This window comes from Mesitornis unicolor, unplaced genomic scaffold, assembly GCF_000695765.1.
Source record: "Mesitornis unicolor isolate BGI_N332 unplaced genomic scaffold, ASM69576v1 scaffold9010, whole genome shotgun sequence".
NCBI lineage: Eukaryota > Metazoa > Chordata > Aves > Mesitornithiformes > Mesitornithidae > Mesitornis > Mesitornis unicolor.
In genome coordinates this window covers 8,303-25,745 of record NW_010156232.1, presented here as the reverse complement: position 1 = coordinate 25,745, position 17,443 = coordinate 8,303, and the positions used below count along the sequence as shown (strand labels likewise).

At 35.8% G+C, this 17,443-nt stretch overlaps 1 protein-coding gene across 1 annotated transcript in view; it reads left to right on the top strand.

Annotated features, from left to right (window-relative positions):
• LOC104540469 (rapamycin-insensitive companion of mTOR-like) overlaps positions 1–17,443 on the top strand; it is a gene marked incomplete at its 5' end in the record, with an annotated part of 28,625 nt that overhangs the window by 10,454 nt on the left and 728 nt on the right. Inside the window, 14 exons of the mRNA XM_010184325.1 lie at positions 1,042–1,206; positions 1,648–1,724; positions 1,832–1,910; positions 4,169–4,278; positions 4,413–4,500; positions 5,278–5,370; positions 6,335–6,441; positions 7,091–7,320; positions 8,121–9,150; positions 12,353–12,530; positions 13,181–13,265; positions 14,629–14,859; positions 15,741–15,893; positions 16,720–16,843. Coding sequence (XP_010182627.1) covers positions 1,042–1,206; positions 1,648–1,724; positions 1,832–1,910; positions 4,169–4,278; positions 4,413–4,500; positions 5,278–5,370; positions 6,335–6,441; positions 7,091–7,320; positions 8,121–9,150; positions 12,353–12,530; positions 13,181–13,265; positions 14,629–14,859; positions 15,741–15,893; positions 16,720–16,843 — 2,750 coding nt within the window. The remainder of the gene's footprint in view (positions 1–1,041; positions 1,207–1,647; positions 1,725–1,831; positions 1,911–4,168; positions 4,279–4,412; positions 4,501–5,277; positions 5,371–6,334; positions 6,442–7,090; positions 7,321–8,120; positions 9,151–12,352; positions 12,531–13,180; positions 13,266–14,628; positions 14,860–15,740; positions 15,894–16,719; positions 16,844–17,443) is intronic.

Genomic DNA, 17,443 nt, shown 5'->3' with positions numbered 1-17,443 from the left:
TGAAATAATGAGACAAGGTTTTTGAAATGAACTGTGCACGTTCACATTTCCTACTCCCATTTTCTTTCAAGTCCTGCTTGCCAAGTATTTCTGGAGGAAAAAAATAATATCCATAACATATTGTTAACCTAGGTAGTGCTGTCCAACCTGGACAAATTCACCTCTCTTAGAGTAAAGATATTCACATGCATCCCAACAGAGAGAACTTACATTTTAACATATAGAAAATTTACATGGTTATAGCTATCATAGCCTTAAAGCTGTAAAGTACTGAAGAAGACCTGAAGAAAGATTTGGGCACCTGATTTTGTCTTTTATAACTACGCTTGTCTAAGTAAAGATAGCACCTTTCCCAGTAAACATACATTGCCAGGGTTGTTCTATGCTTACAAATTCTTGTAGATTAAGCCTGTTTGCTTCTATTTTGTGTGCAATTTTTCTAATAAAAATTATGTTCATCATTTTATGATGTTCATTCAGCAAGTTTTGAACAGCAGTACAGGTACTTCATTCTGCTGTCAGAGAAATTCATAGTAGTAAACTAAGTTTTGGCAAACTATCTTATTACAGAAAACATTTTTGTTTTTAGAAGGTTTTCTGAGAAGCTTTGAAGATCAGGTACTTTTGTGAAACAATTTAAAATTTATTAAAATAAATTCCCCAGAGGTTCTAAGATTTGCTTGTTAAAATATTTTTCAAAACACTGCATTCATGAAAGTATATGCAATCACACTGGTCATTTACAAGGTATTTCTCCTGCATATCCTGATGAATTTGTGTGACGCCATTACAGTGAATGACTAATTGATAAAGGCTTTCCAAGGAGACTTGCAGTGATCAGATTACTTGTGATCTTAGACTTAAATTTCCAATTTGATAAGATAGATATAGCTCTCAAGTAGACTAGTTTTAATGCATTAAGGTGTGCAATGCAGTCACTTGCTATAAAGTGTGGTAATTGAAATGTATTTTTAAAAGTGATAAATCATTAACCACACTATTTTCTTTCTATTCCAAAAAGTATTTTCCTTACTTTTGCAGAGCTGCAGGTTGTATGCAACAAAACACTTACGAGTATTACTGAGAGCAAATGTAGAGTTCTTCAGCAACTGGGGGATTGAGTTACTGGTGACCCAGTTACATGATAAAAATAAAACTATTTCTTCCGAGGCACTTGATATTCTAGATGAGGCATGTGAAGACAAGGTGAGCATCCTTTCCCTTTTCAACTTCTCTCTGGTAAGCTACTCTAGGCTGTTCCCCCCCCTCAGCAAAGTAAAAGTATGTATGAAGCTACTGATGATTTCCTTTCTTGATTGTCATTGATGGTCTTCATAAGTTTAGAGACCCCTTGCTGAAAATACTGCAGTATTAATGCCAAGAAAATGAAAACTTATAGATTATGCTTACTTTTAAATATGAATTCAGACTAATTTGCTATTTTGATCATTATACTTTTTGTAAAGTATTAATGTATTAATGACAGAAGGTACTTAAAATGGATAATATTAGGATGAGGTTAGTGCTGTTTGATATTTCCTTTTGTGAAAATCTTGCTGCCTCATTGCTGGCAGACTGCTGTAATTGTGGTAGTTTTCAGAATTATATAGTGCTTGGATAGTCTTTATGCATTTTTAATTCTTTTAGGCCAATCTTCATGCCCTTATCCAAATGAAACCAGCTCTTTCTCACCTTGGAGACAAAGGTTTGCTTCTACTCCTAAGGTAAATGTTAAATATGCTGTTTGACTTTACACTATGGAAACAGTGTTTGGTTTTAATAAGATCAAATTGTTTAAGTGGAGTACTAACTATCTGATGTTACTTTACAGATTTTTGTCTATTCCAAAGGGATTTTCGTATCTAAATGAAAGAGGTTATGTAACGAAACAAATGGAAAAGTGGCAAAAGGTAATGCTTAGAATAAAACATGTGTATCCACTTGAAATTAGGAGGAGGAAGGGTGTGAATACGCAGGTTTAGAAGGACAAAGATTATTAAAAATATTATACCTTCTTGTATCTGTATTGCTAATGTTAATACATTATATGCCTCAGTGACATGATTTTACTGAAAAAGGTTGACGGGGATTTACAGTTCCATAGCTCCTCTGTGCATGTGTGCTTTTGAATTACTCAAGCCTTTTATATAATTTTGATATTCCAGCAAATATTTAAGGAGTGTAGTGACTTCTTGACTTCTCAAAATAGTTTGTTGTGAAACAACATTTCCTCTCGTCCTATCGCTTGTTGCTAGGGAAAAGAGATAGACACCCACTTCGCCACAACCTCCTTTCAGGTAGTTGTAGAGGGCAATAAGGTCTCCCCTCAGCCTCCTTTTCTCCAGACTAAATAACCCCAGTTCCCTCAGCCGCTCCTCGCAAGACTTGTGCTCTAGACCCCTCACCAGCTTAGTTGCCCTTCTCTGGACATGCTCCAGTGCCTCAATGTCCTTTTTGTAGTGAGAGGCCCAAAACTGAACACAGGATTTTAAGTACGGCCTCACAGGTGCTGAATACAGGGGTATGGTGCTGAGTACAGGGGCACGATCACTTCCCTGGTCCTGCTGGCCACACAGTTTCTGATACAAGCTAGGATGCTATTGGCCTTCTTGGCAACCTGGGTACAGTGCCAGCTCGTATTCAGCCAGTTGTCAACCAACACTACAAGGTCTTTTTCCTTTGGGCAGCTTTCCAGCCACTCTTCCCCAAGTCTATAGCATTGCATTAAACAGAACTGGCCCCAGTACTGAGCCCTGGGGACCATAGCTTGTGACCAGCTGCCAACTGGATTTAACTCCATTCACCACAACTCTTTGGGCCTGGCAATCTAGCCAGTTTTTTATCCAGTGAAGAGCATGCCCATCCAATCTATGAGCAGCCAGTTTCTCCAGGATAACAGTGGGAAACAGTGTCAAAGGCTTTACTAAAGTTCAAGTACACTACATCCACAGCCTTTCCCTCATCCACTAAGCAAGTTACCTTGTCATAATCTGTGAGATCACGTTAGTCAAGCAGGACCTGCCCTTCCTGAACTCATGCTGACTGGGCCTGAGCCTCTGGTTGCCTTGTACATACAGTGTGATGGCAGTCAAGATTATCTACTCCATAACCTTCCCTGGCACCGAGGTCAGTCTGACAGTCCTGTACTTCACTGGATCCTCCTTCCAGCCCTTATTGTAAATGGGCATCACATTTTCTAACCTCCAGTCAACTGGGACCTTCCCGTTTAGCCAGGACTGCTGATAAATTATTGAAAAGGAATTGGTGAGCACTTCTGCCAGCTCTCTCAGTACCCTTGGGTAGATCCCATATGACCTCATAGACTTGTGTATCTCTAAGTGGTGTAGCAGGTAACTAACCATTTTCTTTGGTTTATGGGGACTTCATTCTGCTCACTGTCTCTGTCTTCCAGCTCAGCGTGCTGGGTACCCTGAGAACAATTGGTCTTGGTTGTTTCTAATTAAAATTATGAACAATCCTAACTCTCTCAGCCTGTCTTCGTAGGAGGGGTGCTCCAGACCTCAGATAATTTTTGTGGCCCTCCTCTGGGCCTGCTCCAACAGTTCCATGTCCTTCTTGTGTTGAGGGCTCTAGAGCTGGACACAGTACTCCAGGGGAGGTCTCACGAGAGCAGAGTAGAGGGGCAAAATCACCTCCCTCGATCTGCTGGCCACACTTCTTGTGATGCAGCCCAGGATGCGATTGGCCTTCTGGGCTGCGAGCGCCCATTGTTGGCTCATGTCCAGCTTTTCATCCACCAGTACCCCAAGTCCTTTTCCTCAGGGTTGCTCTCTATCACATCATCCCCCAGCCTGTACTGATAACAAGGATTGCCCCTATTCAGGTGCAGGACCTTGTACTTGGCCTTGTTGAACCTCAATGGGGTTCACATGGGCCCACCTCTCCAGCTTGTCCTGGTCCCTCTGGATGATAATACAGAAGTATTTTCTTCTTTCCTTCCTTTTGTAACAAATTCACTGAAATAATTATGGAATCATTTGTCAACTCTCTGCAAACTCATTGTATGTATGTATGTAGGGCAGTATTTTGGTGAGCCTCACCTTCAAATCATAAAGAAATTCAGCCTTCCTTAAGGAGCACTTCAATTGTTCCTTCCTTACAAAATACTGTACTATAAAATCACTAATCAACCTTTGTTGTCTTTTAGGAATATAACTTGAAGTATGTTGAATTGATTGAAGAACAACTTAATGAAGCACTTACAACTTATCGCAAACCTATTGATGGTGATAACTATGTTCGTCGGAGCAATCAAAGGTAAACTCTCCAAAAGAATCCTCCTTGTTTGAAAAAAACTCAAGAGTAACTCATTGCATTACATTGTGGGGTAATTTATTTTAAAAGAAAATTTCAGGGTTTCTGGGAAAATATATGATTTCTCTTTCTACCAGATTACAGCGACCACATGTCTACCTGCCAGTTCACCTTTATGGCCAACTGGTGCACCATAAAACAGGCTGCCATTTATTGGAGTCTCAGGTGAGGATAACAACTATCTATAACTTGAAAGATTTTTAAACTCTATTGTAACCCTTTTTAAGTATGTTTTAAAACAAATGGCATTTAAACAGTCATTGCAAAATAAGTAGATTATGAAAGTCTCAAGTTACACAGGGCCCAAAAAGTTGTGAAGACAGTCTTTGCTGTCTATTCTCATGTAAAATTCCTTCCTGACCACTGAAATATCAGAGAAATACCTTGCAACGTTTTTCTTAAAATGGCTAGCAAAAACTTAGAATGGAAAGCAACTCATCAATAGAAATAATTTTTCAGTATGAGTGAATTGTATATTGACAAGTAAAACTGTGTCTATCCTTTTATGCGTACAAAGGCGTGGAGATGAGGGCATAAAATCTTCTTTCTAATATCCTGAAGATCTACAAAAACAAGTCCTAAGTCAATTCATAGTTGCTTAAATAAATTGACTTTTAATGTGGGAGATGATGTAATGAATTGTATGTAATAGCCAAAAAGTTCAAGAGATATCTTATATATTGTAGCGTGTTACTCTGATGAATCTGTTACATTTATAAAATCTGAATTAATCTCATGCAGTCAGTGGTAACATTCAAATTTTCTACCTACGTTACCGTTAATTTATGGTTATTATGCTAGAACTGCCACTATTTTATTTTAGGGTACATACTTTAAATCAGCACTTTACCTTTATTAAAACTGCAAGAGAGTCTGTTTTACTGAGGTCATCTCCTTTTCATTTTGAACTGTGTATTTTTTTCTTCTGTTTTTGTCCTTCAGAATATTGTTACAGATCTAAGTTGCACTGTTCATTCCCCAGTGCTGGATAAGTGGGAAGGAATTAAGCAGCTGAAAGCAGCCCTTTGGGCCTTGGTTAGTAATAGATTTACAATCTTTTTGCAGCTGTTTGAGTTCTGTTATGACTCCTGATTCTGAAATAACTAAGCAAAATCCTGTAAAATCATTATTTAGGATTTTTGTCATAAAACCGGTATGACTTTCCAAATTAGTGTGAAGTACCTTAAGTGGACTTTCAGATGAAAATTGTTCACTGCACCTGTTTTGTTTTGAGTCTTTTAATATTTGCTTTGTCTTTCTTTTTTTGTTTTTCTTTTTTTGTTTGTTGGGTTGTTGGTTGTTTGTTGTTGGGTTTTTTTTTGGGGGGGCAGGTTAAACCAAATAAAAAGAACAGATTGCCACATGTAGCAGCAGTATTACTAGGGAACCAGTGGTTACCACTTGCTGTGGTCTATTTTTAATATATTTACTGTGGTGTTCAAAAATTCAGTTTTTCTGGAAGAAAGTTGGCTACCACTGTTGATGTGTGTGAATATATATGGTCATGACATCCCTGGTACTTGGGATAACATGGGTAAAACCCAGTGTCTGTGCCTATCCAAGCTACACTTCTAAAGTTGCTTTGCCACCTCAACTGTTCTGCCTCTTTCTTGTCTTCCCCAAAGTTTATTTTGAAGCATTTGGCCAAGGTGACTATTAATGGAAGATATTGTAGGTATGTAATAAAGTGCCCATTTAAGAAGAATGCAAAATGAGTAATTCGAGATCATACTTCTGGTTGTAGTAGAACTAGTAAAATGAGGAATGCGTAGTAGTTAACCATGACCAGCTTTAGGTATTACACATAGTGTCTTGAGTCCTTTTTTTTTGGATTTGCATGACTAGGAAATGCCAAAAAGGTTGCTCAAATCTCTAATTGTTTTGAGAAAATATGGCTTGAAACTGTACCATCAACAAACGAAAATATCAAAGCTTTACACTGATAGTGCTGCAGATCACATAAACATCAAAATTTATTTGACAAACTGCTTTATTCCAGGGCAATATTGGATCATCAAATTGGGGTCTTAACTTGCTTCAAGAGGAGAATGTAATTCCTGATATAATGGCACTTGCACAACATTGTGAGGTTCTCTCTGTTAGAGGGTATGTCTATCTGATTTATACATAAAATTTACAGTAGGTTTTCAAATAGCCCTACCTAATTTATTCGAGTATAGTTTTGCTGCTTACTTGGAAATCAGTTATTAAAGATCATTGATCAATCTCAGTCCTATACAATCTCAGAATTGTATAGGAAGTCTAAAATAACATGCAGTAAGGAAATGAAACCTATAAAAAAAGATATATACTACTTTTTTCCTTTTTTAAAAAACAATTTATATATTTGCTACTTATATCTCAGTTGGAATCAATTTATTCTTCTATCATTTTTATTCAGTATATTTTTTGAATCTTTAAAAGAAAGCATAAATAGATGGTCTTTTGTGTAATACTGCTACTGCATTAATGTTTGTCCTTTTAATAAAAAAGGTACTTTTCTACTTTATGTATCAGGCTCTTGTAATAGTTATTTTTAATTTTTTTAGTAGTGTATTGTTCTCAGGTATTTTAGTGCATTTCCTATGCTTAAATTGATTTACATATAAAAATAAGGAACAAAAAGCTATTTGGCAATTCTGTGAAATTTCTGCTGAGTTGTTTTTAAATTGTTTCCTTTCAAGAGTCAAATAAGTTTAATTAAATTAGCTGCTATTATTGTTGCTCTTTTTTTCTATATATACATTAAATACAGAACCTGTGTCTACGTGCTTGGTCTAATAGCCAAAACTAAACAAGGATGTGACATTTTGAAGCATCATAACTGGGATGCAGTGAGACACAGTCGTAGACAGCCTTGGCCAGTGATCCCTGATGACATGGAGCAGCTCTGCAATGAACTTTCTTCTATACCCAGTACTCTTAGCTTGAACTCAAAGTCCACCAGTTCTAGGCATAACAGTGAAAGCGAATCTGCTCCTTCAAGTAAGTAACAACAAAAAAAAATCTCCAAACAAACAAGCAACAACAACAGCAAATTAATCCTGCCACAAAATAGCATTTTGGTGTTCTTACTGACTTTTTGACAGGATGAGGTTCAGGCAAATGGTTTAAGGTTACTATTGCAAGTAAGAAGAGTGCAAACCAAGGGACAGTTATGCATTCAGAGAGACGTAATCAAGTGAGAGGGAAGAGAAATCTAAGAAGATTTACATTTGGTGTAGAAATCAGAAATTTTAACATTAGAATAAGTTACTAGTTTTTTATGTCAAGTTATGTCAGCTTGCTATAATATCCCGCAGAAATCTCCATGCTTTAGGTATAAAGACACATTTACTTGTTTGTCCTCAAAGGAATAAAGGAATATTTAAAATATATATTCTGTGCATATACACACAGAGTATTGCTGTATTTAAATTTTTGTATATTTTGTGTATCTAATACATCTTAATTTTTGCTATTGATATTTGGAATTTAAGTCCAAAAATATACTATATTTAGATATCATTAAAGGAGCACATCAATTGTAATCCTAGTAGCTGGATATTTGCACTGAAATAAGATAGTGTGGCTTTTCTTTTGAAGCAATGAAACCTTCAGCTCAGGTACTCCTGAAGATACTTAATTTACAGTACTAAATTCTGCAAAAAAAATGTTGAATTAAAATTGAGGTAAAACACATAGTCTCCCATTTTAGCTTTTATAGAATTGCTTACTTTTTTGCAACATAGTTTCTACACTGAAGAAATGTCCATTTTCAGTGACAAAGTCTCATATAATTTCAGGTATGTTCATCATGGAGGATGACCATTTTGGTAGTACTTCCACTAGTACATTCTTCCTAGATATTACTGAAGATGCAGAACAAATATTTTATGACAGACCCAGACTTTCAAAGGACAAAGACCATAGTCCCTTTCCTTTTTTTTCTTCTAGCAGACTTGTGAAAAATCGCATTCTAAACTCTCTTACTCTACCTAATAAAAAACACAGAAGTAGCAGTGATCCAAAAGGAGGAAAGCTGATATCATCTGACAGTAAATCAAGCCTGAGACGAAATCGTACTGTAACAGAACCTTCCAGTAGCATAGACTTTCCTGCTGGGGAAGATTTCAACCCTGTTTTGAGAGTTCCTAAAATCCAGACTTTACGATCAGAAACTTCTTTTGTTGGAAGTAAGCATGTAGAAGATACTGATAGTACCCCAAGTATTGGAGAAAATGATTTGAAGCTGCCAAAAGGTCTTGGAAATGAAATTCACCAGGAAAACATAAGCAGAGAAAGGCTTATAGGAGATGGTACTACACAAACGCATTTCAAGAGTCGTAGCTTAAGTTTTAATACAGATACCACAACAAGTGGCATAAGCTCAATGAGCTCTAGCCCTTCAAGGGAGACTGTAGGTGTGGACACTACAAACGTAGATACTGACTGTGGAAGTTTGAGTACTGTGGTAAGCACAAAAACAGTGAAACCAAGTCACTGTTCAACACCACAGTCTAATCACTTGCCTCTCTCAAAATCCAACTCTGTATCCCTGGTACTGCCAGGATCTTCTCATACACTTCCCCGAAGAGCCCAGTCTCTTAAGGCTCCTTCTCTTGCTACAATAAAAAGTCTTGCTGACTATAACTTTAGCTACACAAGTTCTCGAGATGCCTTTGGCTATGCTACACTAAAACGCTTACAACAACAGAGAATGCATCCTTCACTGTCTCACTCAGAAGCTCTAACATCTCCAGCAAAGGACGTGCTGTTTACTGACACTATTACCATGAAGTCTGGCAGCCTGGATTCTCGGCTGACCCCAAGTCGGTAAGAGATTATTACATGCTTGTTTCTTAACTCAAAGCTGTAAGAGCAATTAAATAAGAAAAGTATATTTCTAATAATTTTTTCCAACTTCATCTAAAAGGGACAGCTGTTGCAGGATGATTTATAACTTTGCTGAAAGCAGTACCGATATTAGGAGGAGAATAGGTTAATGAGAAGTCTGAACTTTGTAAGTGCTGTCAGAGAAACCCAGCTTTCAGAGCTGTCCTCAGTCCCTTTAATGCTGTTAGTGACAAAGGAGTATGTTTACTTCTATCACATTTGCTTCCTGTTTAACTTTTTTTAATATTTCAATGCAGTTGCACTGCTAACATCACTGAAGTTACAATCACACAAAATTGCTCATGCAGTCAGAGATGTAATTCAGAAGAGAATTTTCTCAGTGTTACTGGTGAGGTTTTAGGACATGGACTCCTGCCAATATGATATATTATTATTCAATGTGTCATTGAGGCCAGTGGTGAGATACTGGTACCACTGATATGAATGTGAGTTTGGCTTCTTAGCTACAACAAAGCAAAGATTTTACTCAAAGGGTTTATTTTTAGATTGCTGTGTCACCTCTTTATTTTTGAGTAATTTTAGATCTTCTGAAGACTATTTGGATAGTTACATAAGATATCTAGCTCATAACATTGACACTGTTCCCAGCAGCTACAGTCAGTGCTTAACAACTTTCTCTTAAAAGCTCTTCTATTTCCCAAACTTTTTATTTTCAAATCAGCTTTTAGCTAGTGGATTAGATTTTCAGATTATTGCTGAAAGGGAAAAGACACTTTCTATCTCTGTTTTTTGCCTAAATATCCTGTCTCACATGAGAGAGCAAATGCCTGGTCCTTGAATTTAAATCCACATACCCAGTTGAATGTCTGTAGGGCCTGTTTATTATTACTAGTTTCCTTCATGAGTAAGAGAAAAATAATTATTTTTTATATTTTCACATAAGTCTTGGTTTTGCAAAGATGCCAAAGTTTCGTTCCCTTTGTTTAGTTAAGTTAGAACTAGACTGAGTGTGGTGATTAAATTAAGGATGATTCAGTAGTTAAGCTGCACCATCCTGAAAATCAGAAGTGCTATTCCTTGCTCTTGTCACTGGTGTCCTGTGTTAATGCAGGAACAAATCAGTGTCATTTTAGTGGCAGTACAGATTCTTTTGTGGCTGTAGTCATGCTGTACCGTTCCTTGCAGTCATGTCCTTGATATGCAAAGCAGCCTTCCTGCAGTGGACTTTCATCCTGAGACTCAGCATGAAGTGTAATGCAGTGTAATCCTGGTGCTTAGCTGTTCATGATCTCTCATATCAGTGGTTAGGTGCAAGGATTTGAGCTGACCTGTTTAACATTGAACTGAAATGACTGGAGTGCTCATATCTCTGAGAAGGTTAAAAAATTGCAGATGTCCATATTACAAAAGATTGTCAGATTGTCTTGGTTACTGATATTATTGATTGGAAAGGCTATAATTTAACTAGAATATGTATTTTTCTTACTGGTTACAGCCGAGGGTCTCTGCTGAATAATTGTGCTCCTTTTAATTTCAGAGTATGTTTCTACTTCTAGCTAAATATTGTCTTTAACTGCTGTTTAGATAATATATTGGAAAGAATAATTCTGTCCTTTTTTTTGTCTTCTAAGGCCATTCTTCTGTCAGTCTTCAGAAAGTTTTCTTTGATTCATGCTTCATTCACAAATTCAGTTGTTCATAGCAAGTAGCAGCTTTACATTTACTTCAGTGGTGTTTCCAGTTGTTCCATTCATTCAAAAGGTTGAAAAGCTTATTTCTTTGCAGAAATTATTTTGTGAGGCTAAATTTTCCACCTCTGCCTTTAAAGACCAACCAAAAATGTTAAGGTACATATCTCAAATCCTGTTTGTGGCTCTTGCCCCATCACTTGCATACATGAAAACTTATCAGTGTTTATCACTTCTAATGATACATCTGTTAACTTTTCCAAGAGAAGCAGAGTCAAATGTTTAGGATTATTATGTCTTTATATTGAGAGTAATTATAGAATCTTTTATTATGAAATAGCTAATACAATTGATAACTCTGGGTTTTGAAGTATGAATTGAGTTTTATTGCAAGTTCACTGCTACTGTAATTAGCATTGGTCAGAATTAGTAGCAAGAAAAGCATTGATGTCCTATAATCTGTTCTGCACATTCCCATTGCATAATAATGTCTTGAACAACACAGAGTCAAACCATAATATTTTATTTTTATCTTGGTATAAATCTGTTAAACTGTTATGGATGAAAAGACATTTAAATTGCCCATCTAAACAAAAAAAATATAGAAAATAATTTCTAAGGCAGAAAGTCCAACTCAAGAAATAAAATGTTCATTTTACTTACTTTCCAATGTATTATAATTTACAGTAACATAATAAAAATTTACTGTTCCTAAGGAGTGTCTCTTTTTACTAGGAAGCCTTAATCTACTGCATAGACCATCTATTTAGGTTGATTAGCTGAAAGCATTCATAGATTTTTATCTTCAATGAGAAGTAAAATGAGAGATGGCCAAATTAGAGATTTCCATCGTCAGGACTCTGATCAGCACTGAGGACTTGTTCTCCAGCCTCCTCTCTCTTGCTTCTTTCCTAACCTATTTCTTTCTTTGTTCCTCAGGCTGCTTGTCACAGCCAGCTCTGCTCACTGTGCAGGTTCAAGTTTGTTCTTTGTCTGTTCATGTTGAGCAAATTCTTGCTTGGGTGACCCAGTGGGTGGCTCCTTTAGAATACAAGAAAAAAGTGTTCCTTGCTTGCATCTCTGGTACCTAGCAGGCTCAATCTCTGCGTTAGCAGTTTAAAAGCCTAAACCTTTACTGACTGTGTCTGGGCTGTAAATCTTTGAAGCCTGGTAAGTTGGAGAAAAATTGTGTTTTTACAGGGTTGAAAACCCCTTAAGCAGAAGTTCCATCCTGCTATCTTTCAAGTCTTTGTCCCAGGACTTAAAAAAACCAAAAATCATAATTTTTTTACCCGAGGAACTTCCAAACCATGCAATACAACATGAGACAGAACAAAAGCAATGAGCCTATAGCAGTAATTTGACAAAATAACAAGCTCTGGGTTCTACAATGGGACGATGAGGATAGTCTTTGTGTAAGCAGTCCTTCATAATTGTAATGTGCCAGAATGAGAGATTCACTAAGATTGTGATTTATTATTTCAATGTTACAGGTTCATGAAAGCTTTAAGTTATGCTTCATTAGATAAAGAAGATTTATTAAGTCCTATTAACCAAAACACACTTCATCGTTCCTCCTCTGTTCACTCCATGGTTTCTAATGCTACATATGGTAGTTCTGACGATTATATTGGCCTTGCTCTCCCAGTGGATATCAATGAAATATTTCAGGTATGTATGTGATAACTTAATGGATTCATTTGCATTTTCATACTGGAAGGTAGTTAACAGTTGCATTATCATCAGAACAGAGTAGATTTACAGAAATGAGGAAAACAGGAGGTACTTTCGAGGAATGTGTTTTGGAGAACAAGAGTTACTTTTCTGACCCTGTTTACAGAAAAGCGCTAGTCTGTTTTGCATTTTTAGGGAAATCATGACACAGACTAGGTTTGAAGTGTGTTAAACAGTGGTAGAATAAATATGCTGTCATAAGATTTTTAGTTGACAGCTAGCTTTTACAGGCAACATTTTAGATGTCCAGGATGGTTTTGCTCTAGTTTCCTGAGGTGTCTCCAGCGTTGTGGACAGATCATTATTAGGCACTTCTGGGTCACTAGTTTCCTTACAGCCTGTCACCACTATGTTTTACCATTTACTGACTGTTCATAAGCCTTGCTTAATAAATGTTCATTCACAAATATGTTTTTCTCATTGGCTTTTCTTTACTACTCAGGAGCCCATTCTTAATTTCTACCTCCAATTAGATCTTTTTCCTGAAGTAAAAAATTGACATTTTATTTCCTCATAAAAATTATCTATTTTTCCATTATATATAATTATCACCTGTGCTAATTTTAACTTTCACTTGAATATTCCAGGTAAAGGAAACTCCGTATTTCCAGAAGAAAACCATACCTCCATTTGATGACCGTGGAGCTGGGGTCTTTGCACCTGATGCAGAAGGTATTGATTTTGTTTCTCTTCTGTACCTTTCTATTGTTTGTTTGTACATTGGGTGGGGTGTTGGGTTTTATTTGTTGTTTTTTCTTTACAGAAAAGGTTATTTTTAGCTACTAATTTTTGAGACCTGTGTTCTGGATTCAGGATAGTGGGCTATTAATTTCCTGTTTTATGTAGTTCAATATAATGTGGTGTTGCTTCAAAGCTTGATCCTGCTCTAATAAACTAAGAAGGAAAGTTTATCTTTGATTATAATATGAGGTAATGTTAATTGAAGACTGGTAGTGTTGCTGCATTAAAGAAAATAACAAAATGTAACCTTAGATAAAATATGTATGCCACATATATATGTGTGCTGTTATATTTTTACTTCCCTTTGCTTACATGTGAATTTATAGGAACCAATAAAGGTGTTAAGTGTGTATTTCAGAAAGTAAGTTTTGTCTTTCTATGATGTTTCTGTGACAGTTGACCAGCAGAGGTGCTGGAACATGGTACAAGAAAATTGCAAGTGCTCTGTAATGCCTGGCTTGTTCTGGAATGCACTTTCTTTTTACTCCAGAGTAGTCAGAAATCTGTAGGGCATCGATATATATCTTTTCAGTAGGACAACTGAAAAAGAAACATTGACACTAGTCCTAAAGTAGTATAGGATAGCTGTTGTCTTGCTTCTCAGCTAACTGGAACTTTATTACAAACACTTTGAACATCCAAATAGACATCTTACTGATTTTTTTTTCTTTTGTGTTGTTAATGTAATATATAAAGATGACTTTCCTGAAAGTGTGTTTCTGTAGTTTACTAAGTTTCAATGTAAAGTAACACCCATTCAAAATTGTATTTGTTAGTATTTTCCACCCAGGGAAGAGCATGTCACTAAAGTGTCTGAGTTGTTTCTGCACTGTTGAGTCTAGTTTCATCCTAGTATACTAAGTTGCAGTTTTTTAAATTGTGTTTCTGTTTTCATTGGTGCATGTGTTGCTTATACATCTGGTATATAGTTGTTTTAATCTTGTTCGATACTATGAAAACTTGTAAAATATTAATGTTAAATGGTTATTACTAATGTTGATAGAATTTCAGGATTTACCACATATCTTCTTATGGTATGTGTGTTTAGAGGTTGAATTCCGTCCTTTGCAATGTTTGGTTATATATGATAAACCAAGACTAAAATGACATGTTTATTTCCCAAATGCTAGCAAATCTTGGGAGCTTAACCATTCAAAAAAAGTTTCTAGATCTTCACACACACACCTTACCCAGCTTTAAAAGGCTTAAAAGGGGAAATTTAATCAAAAAATTGTTTTGTTAACTGTTAGTTGTATGGTTTTGTTTTTTCTGATGTCTAATTGCTTATCTACAGGTCTTCCATCAGGTACAAGTGATGTTGTCAAAAGTCCTTTTCAGATGCTCCGACAGCAGATCAGTCTCACAGAAATAATGAATACCAGCCATTCAGATGCCTCTCCATTTTTAGAAAATACAGAGGATACGGGGCTACAGGAGCACACAGATGAGAACTGCCTTTACTGTGTCTGCATTCAAATATTGGGTTATCAGCCTAACAACAAAGTGAACTCTTATAGTCATACAGGTTAGTGTTCAAACTAAAGAGTATTGCTGACAAGGGGGATGATGCACAAAATGTGAGGATGCACAAAACGTGAGGAATGGCAGAGAGCGCTGAGTTTGAGCTCAAGTTCAGTATTGAGTAGAGATGGCAAATCAAACCCCAGTTGTAGTCTTCAGTTAGCATGAGGAGATTACAGGTGAGGCAGAGCCAGGCTTTTGTCAGAAGCACAAAGCCGAAGTATGAATGTGTGCTGTAGGAATGGAAATTCTAGTTAAATATAAGGAGAAAAAATCTTCGCAGTGTAGCTTGATCTCATTTTCAAGTGAGCCCTTCTTTGAGCAAGGGGTTGAACTAAGTGATCTCCAGGAGTCCTTTCAGACCTATGTTTTTCTGTGGTTCTGTTAACTGCACAACAGTTAAAAGCTTGGATTTTACATTCATCTCTCTACATCCAAAATGACAAAGACTGTGGATAGTGAAACCTTCCAGAAGAATCTTACTTGTCACATGTTCCTGTTAATGAAGTCAGAGCTCTTTCTGCAAGACCTGTGGTAATTGTATGAATTGTGTGTATGCAAAAGCATCTTTATTATGTTATTGATATATCCATGCTCTATTTTACACAAGAGCTCTACATGTGTTTACAGTTTTTTATGCTTCTATCACTGCTTAAGAGTTGATTCTTTTCACCTAATTATTATAAGATTCAAAAAAAAGTTATTTTTAGACATTTTGAGTATGATTTGTCCAAAATCATCTAGTTTCCAGCTGGTTTATATGATGATAGTTACCATGCACAGTGCATCAGTGTCTTGCATGCTTAACAGTGTTAAAAAATAAGAAAAGCATTTGAAGTGAGGAAAAGTGTGAATAACAAATATGCAACATCTTGTTTCTCTCAGATTTTTCAGACATGCCATATACTGACTGGTGTGGGCAGACCATACACAATCACTTAGAAATGCATTCCTCTAAATTTTCTGAAATTTCAAGCTGCAGTGATGCAGTATACCGCAGTTCAGCTATCAGTACCAAGAGTACAGAGCTTGTACTAGGTAAGTTTCAAAGCCTTATGATTATTAGTGACTATAATTCTTAAAGTATTTTTTTAGATATTGTGGGAAAATAATATTTTATTTACATATGTGGCAACAAAGTAATGCTCTTTATTAAAAAAAAGAAACACCCAAACCAGAAAAACAACAGAAACAACAACAAAAATAACCCTCTTTGGATGCCCTAATCATTATCCAGGAAGGTAGTTGCATTATCAATGACTATGACAGATGGCATGCTTATAAACTATTCTGCTTTAGCTTTTTGGCATTTTTGCAGGTAATATAAATGCAACTCTGTATCCAACATTACAATCAAATTGATTACCTTTTTCCCCCACAGTGTTGTTAGTTTAAAAAAAAAATTAAAAAAATTAAAAATTGCTGAATTTCTGTAAAGAGAAAGACATTTCTGTTTTAGGCTTGTGTTTCACACTTTGAATTATCATAATTTTTTATGAAGTAGCTGGTTGCTAATTCCACCAGTATCTGATACAAACAGAGCAGGTAATCACTGTTTGCAACATGATTTAGTGATAGAGATAGCACTTTAATCGAATCTCACAGATTTTATTAAATGTCACACAGCATTTATGAAATACTAGTTTACCTTTTTTAAATGTTTCCATATTAAAATTCATGAAAATAATATTTTTATTTGTTTTAATTTTAATTGGAATAATTGTTGATAGTTCAGAATACATACATTAGTACAAACTCGTGTATGTGTGTGTGTGTAATGCTAAAATAGACCTGTGTGGCATAAGATTAGCACCATCAAAGACTATTCTGCTTAAACTCCATACTATTGAATTTGTTTTTCCAGGAGTAAAATCAATCCCAGATGATATACCAGTGTGCAGAATACTTCTGCGGAAAGAAGTCTTACGTTTAGTAATCAATTTGAGTAGTTCAGTAGGTACTAAGGGCCATGAAACTGGACTCCTGACGTAAGTTAAATTCATTTCAGATGTTTTAGCAACATTTAGTTGTATGTATTCTCCAAGATCTCCAAGTATGATTCACCTTATTTCTGACTTCTCAAAAATTTGTCAAGCAGGTATTATTGTGGGTTACTGGGGATGATTTAAAAGCTAAGCAAAGAATTTTCCTTTTAATATCTTTGTTCTATCTTAAATTTCTTACTCTTCCCCATTATTTTTTCAAATCACTAATTCAACTGTAGTGATTTTTTATTACGTACCCAGTATGTCATGCATCTTTAAAAAAGAAATGAGAATTCTTTATTGTTAATTGTTTCAAATAATATATATCAGTTTAGCAGAATAACAATCTGAACATAACTTCTTGAGAAACACAAATCTGCTTTAAGCAAGAGTACAGCTACTGGAATTAATTTGTAGAAAAACTCATGTTAAAATATAGGAATATAAATCCAGGGACCACACGTTATAATAAAAAATGTAGGTTTCTGGGCTAGTGATATTGGAAGCTGACACACAACTGCTAAAAGGAGACGCAGAAATGCTCATGTTGGTTTTTAAAATGCTTACAGGTAATTAAGTTAACTTTTTGTATTTTTTATTCCT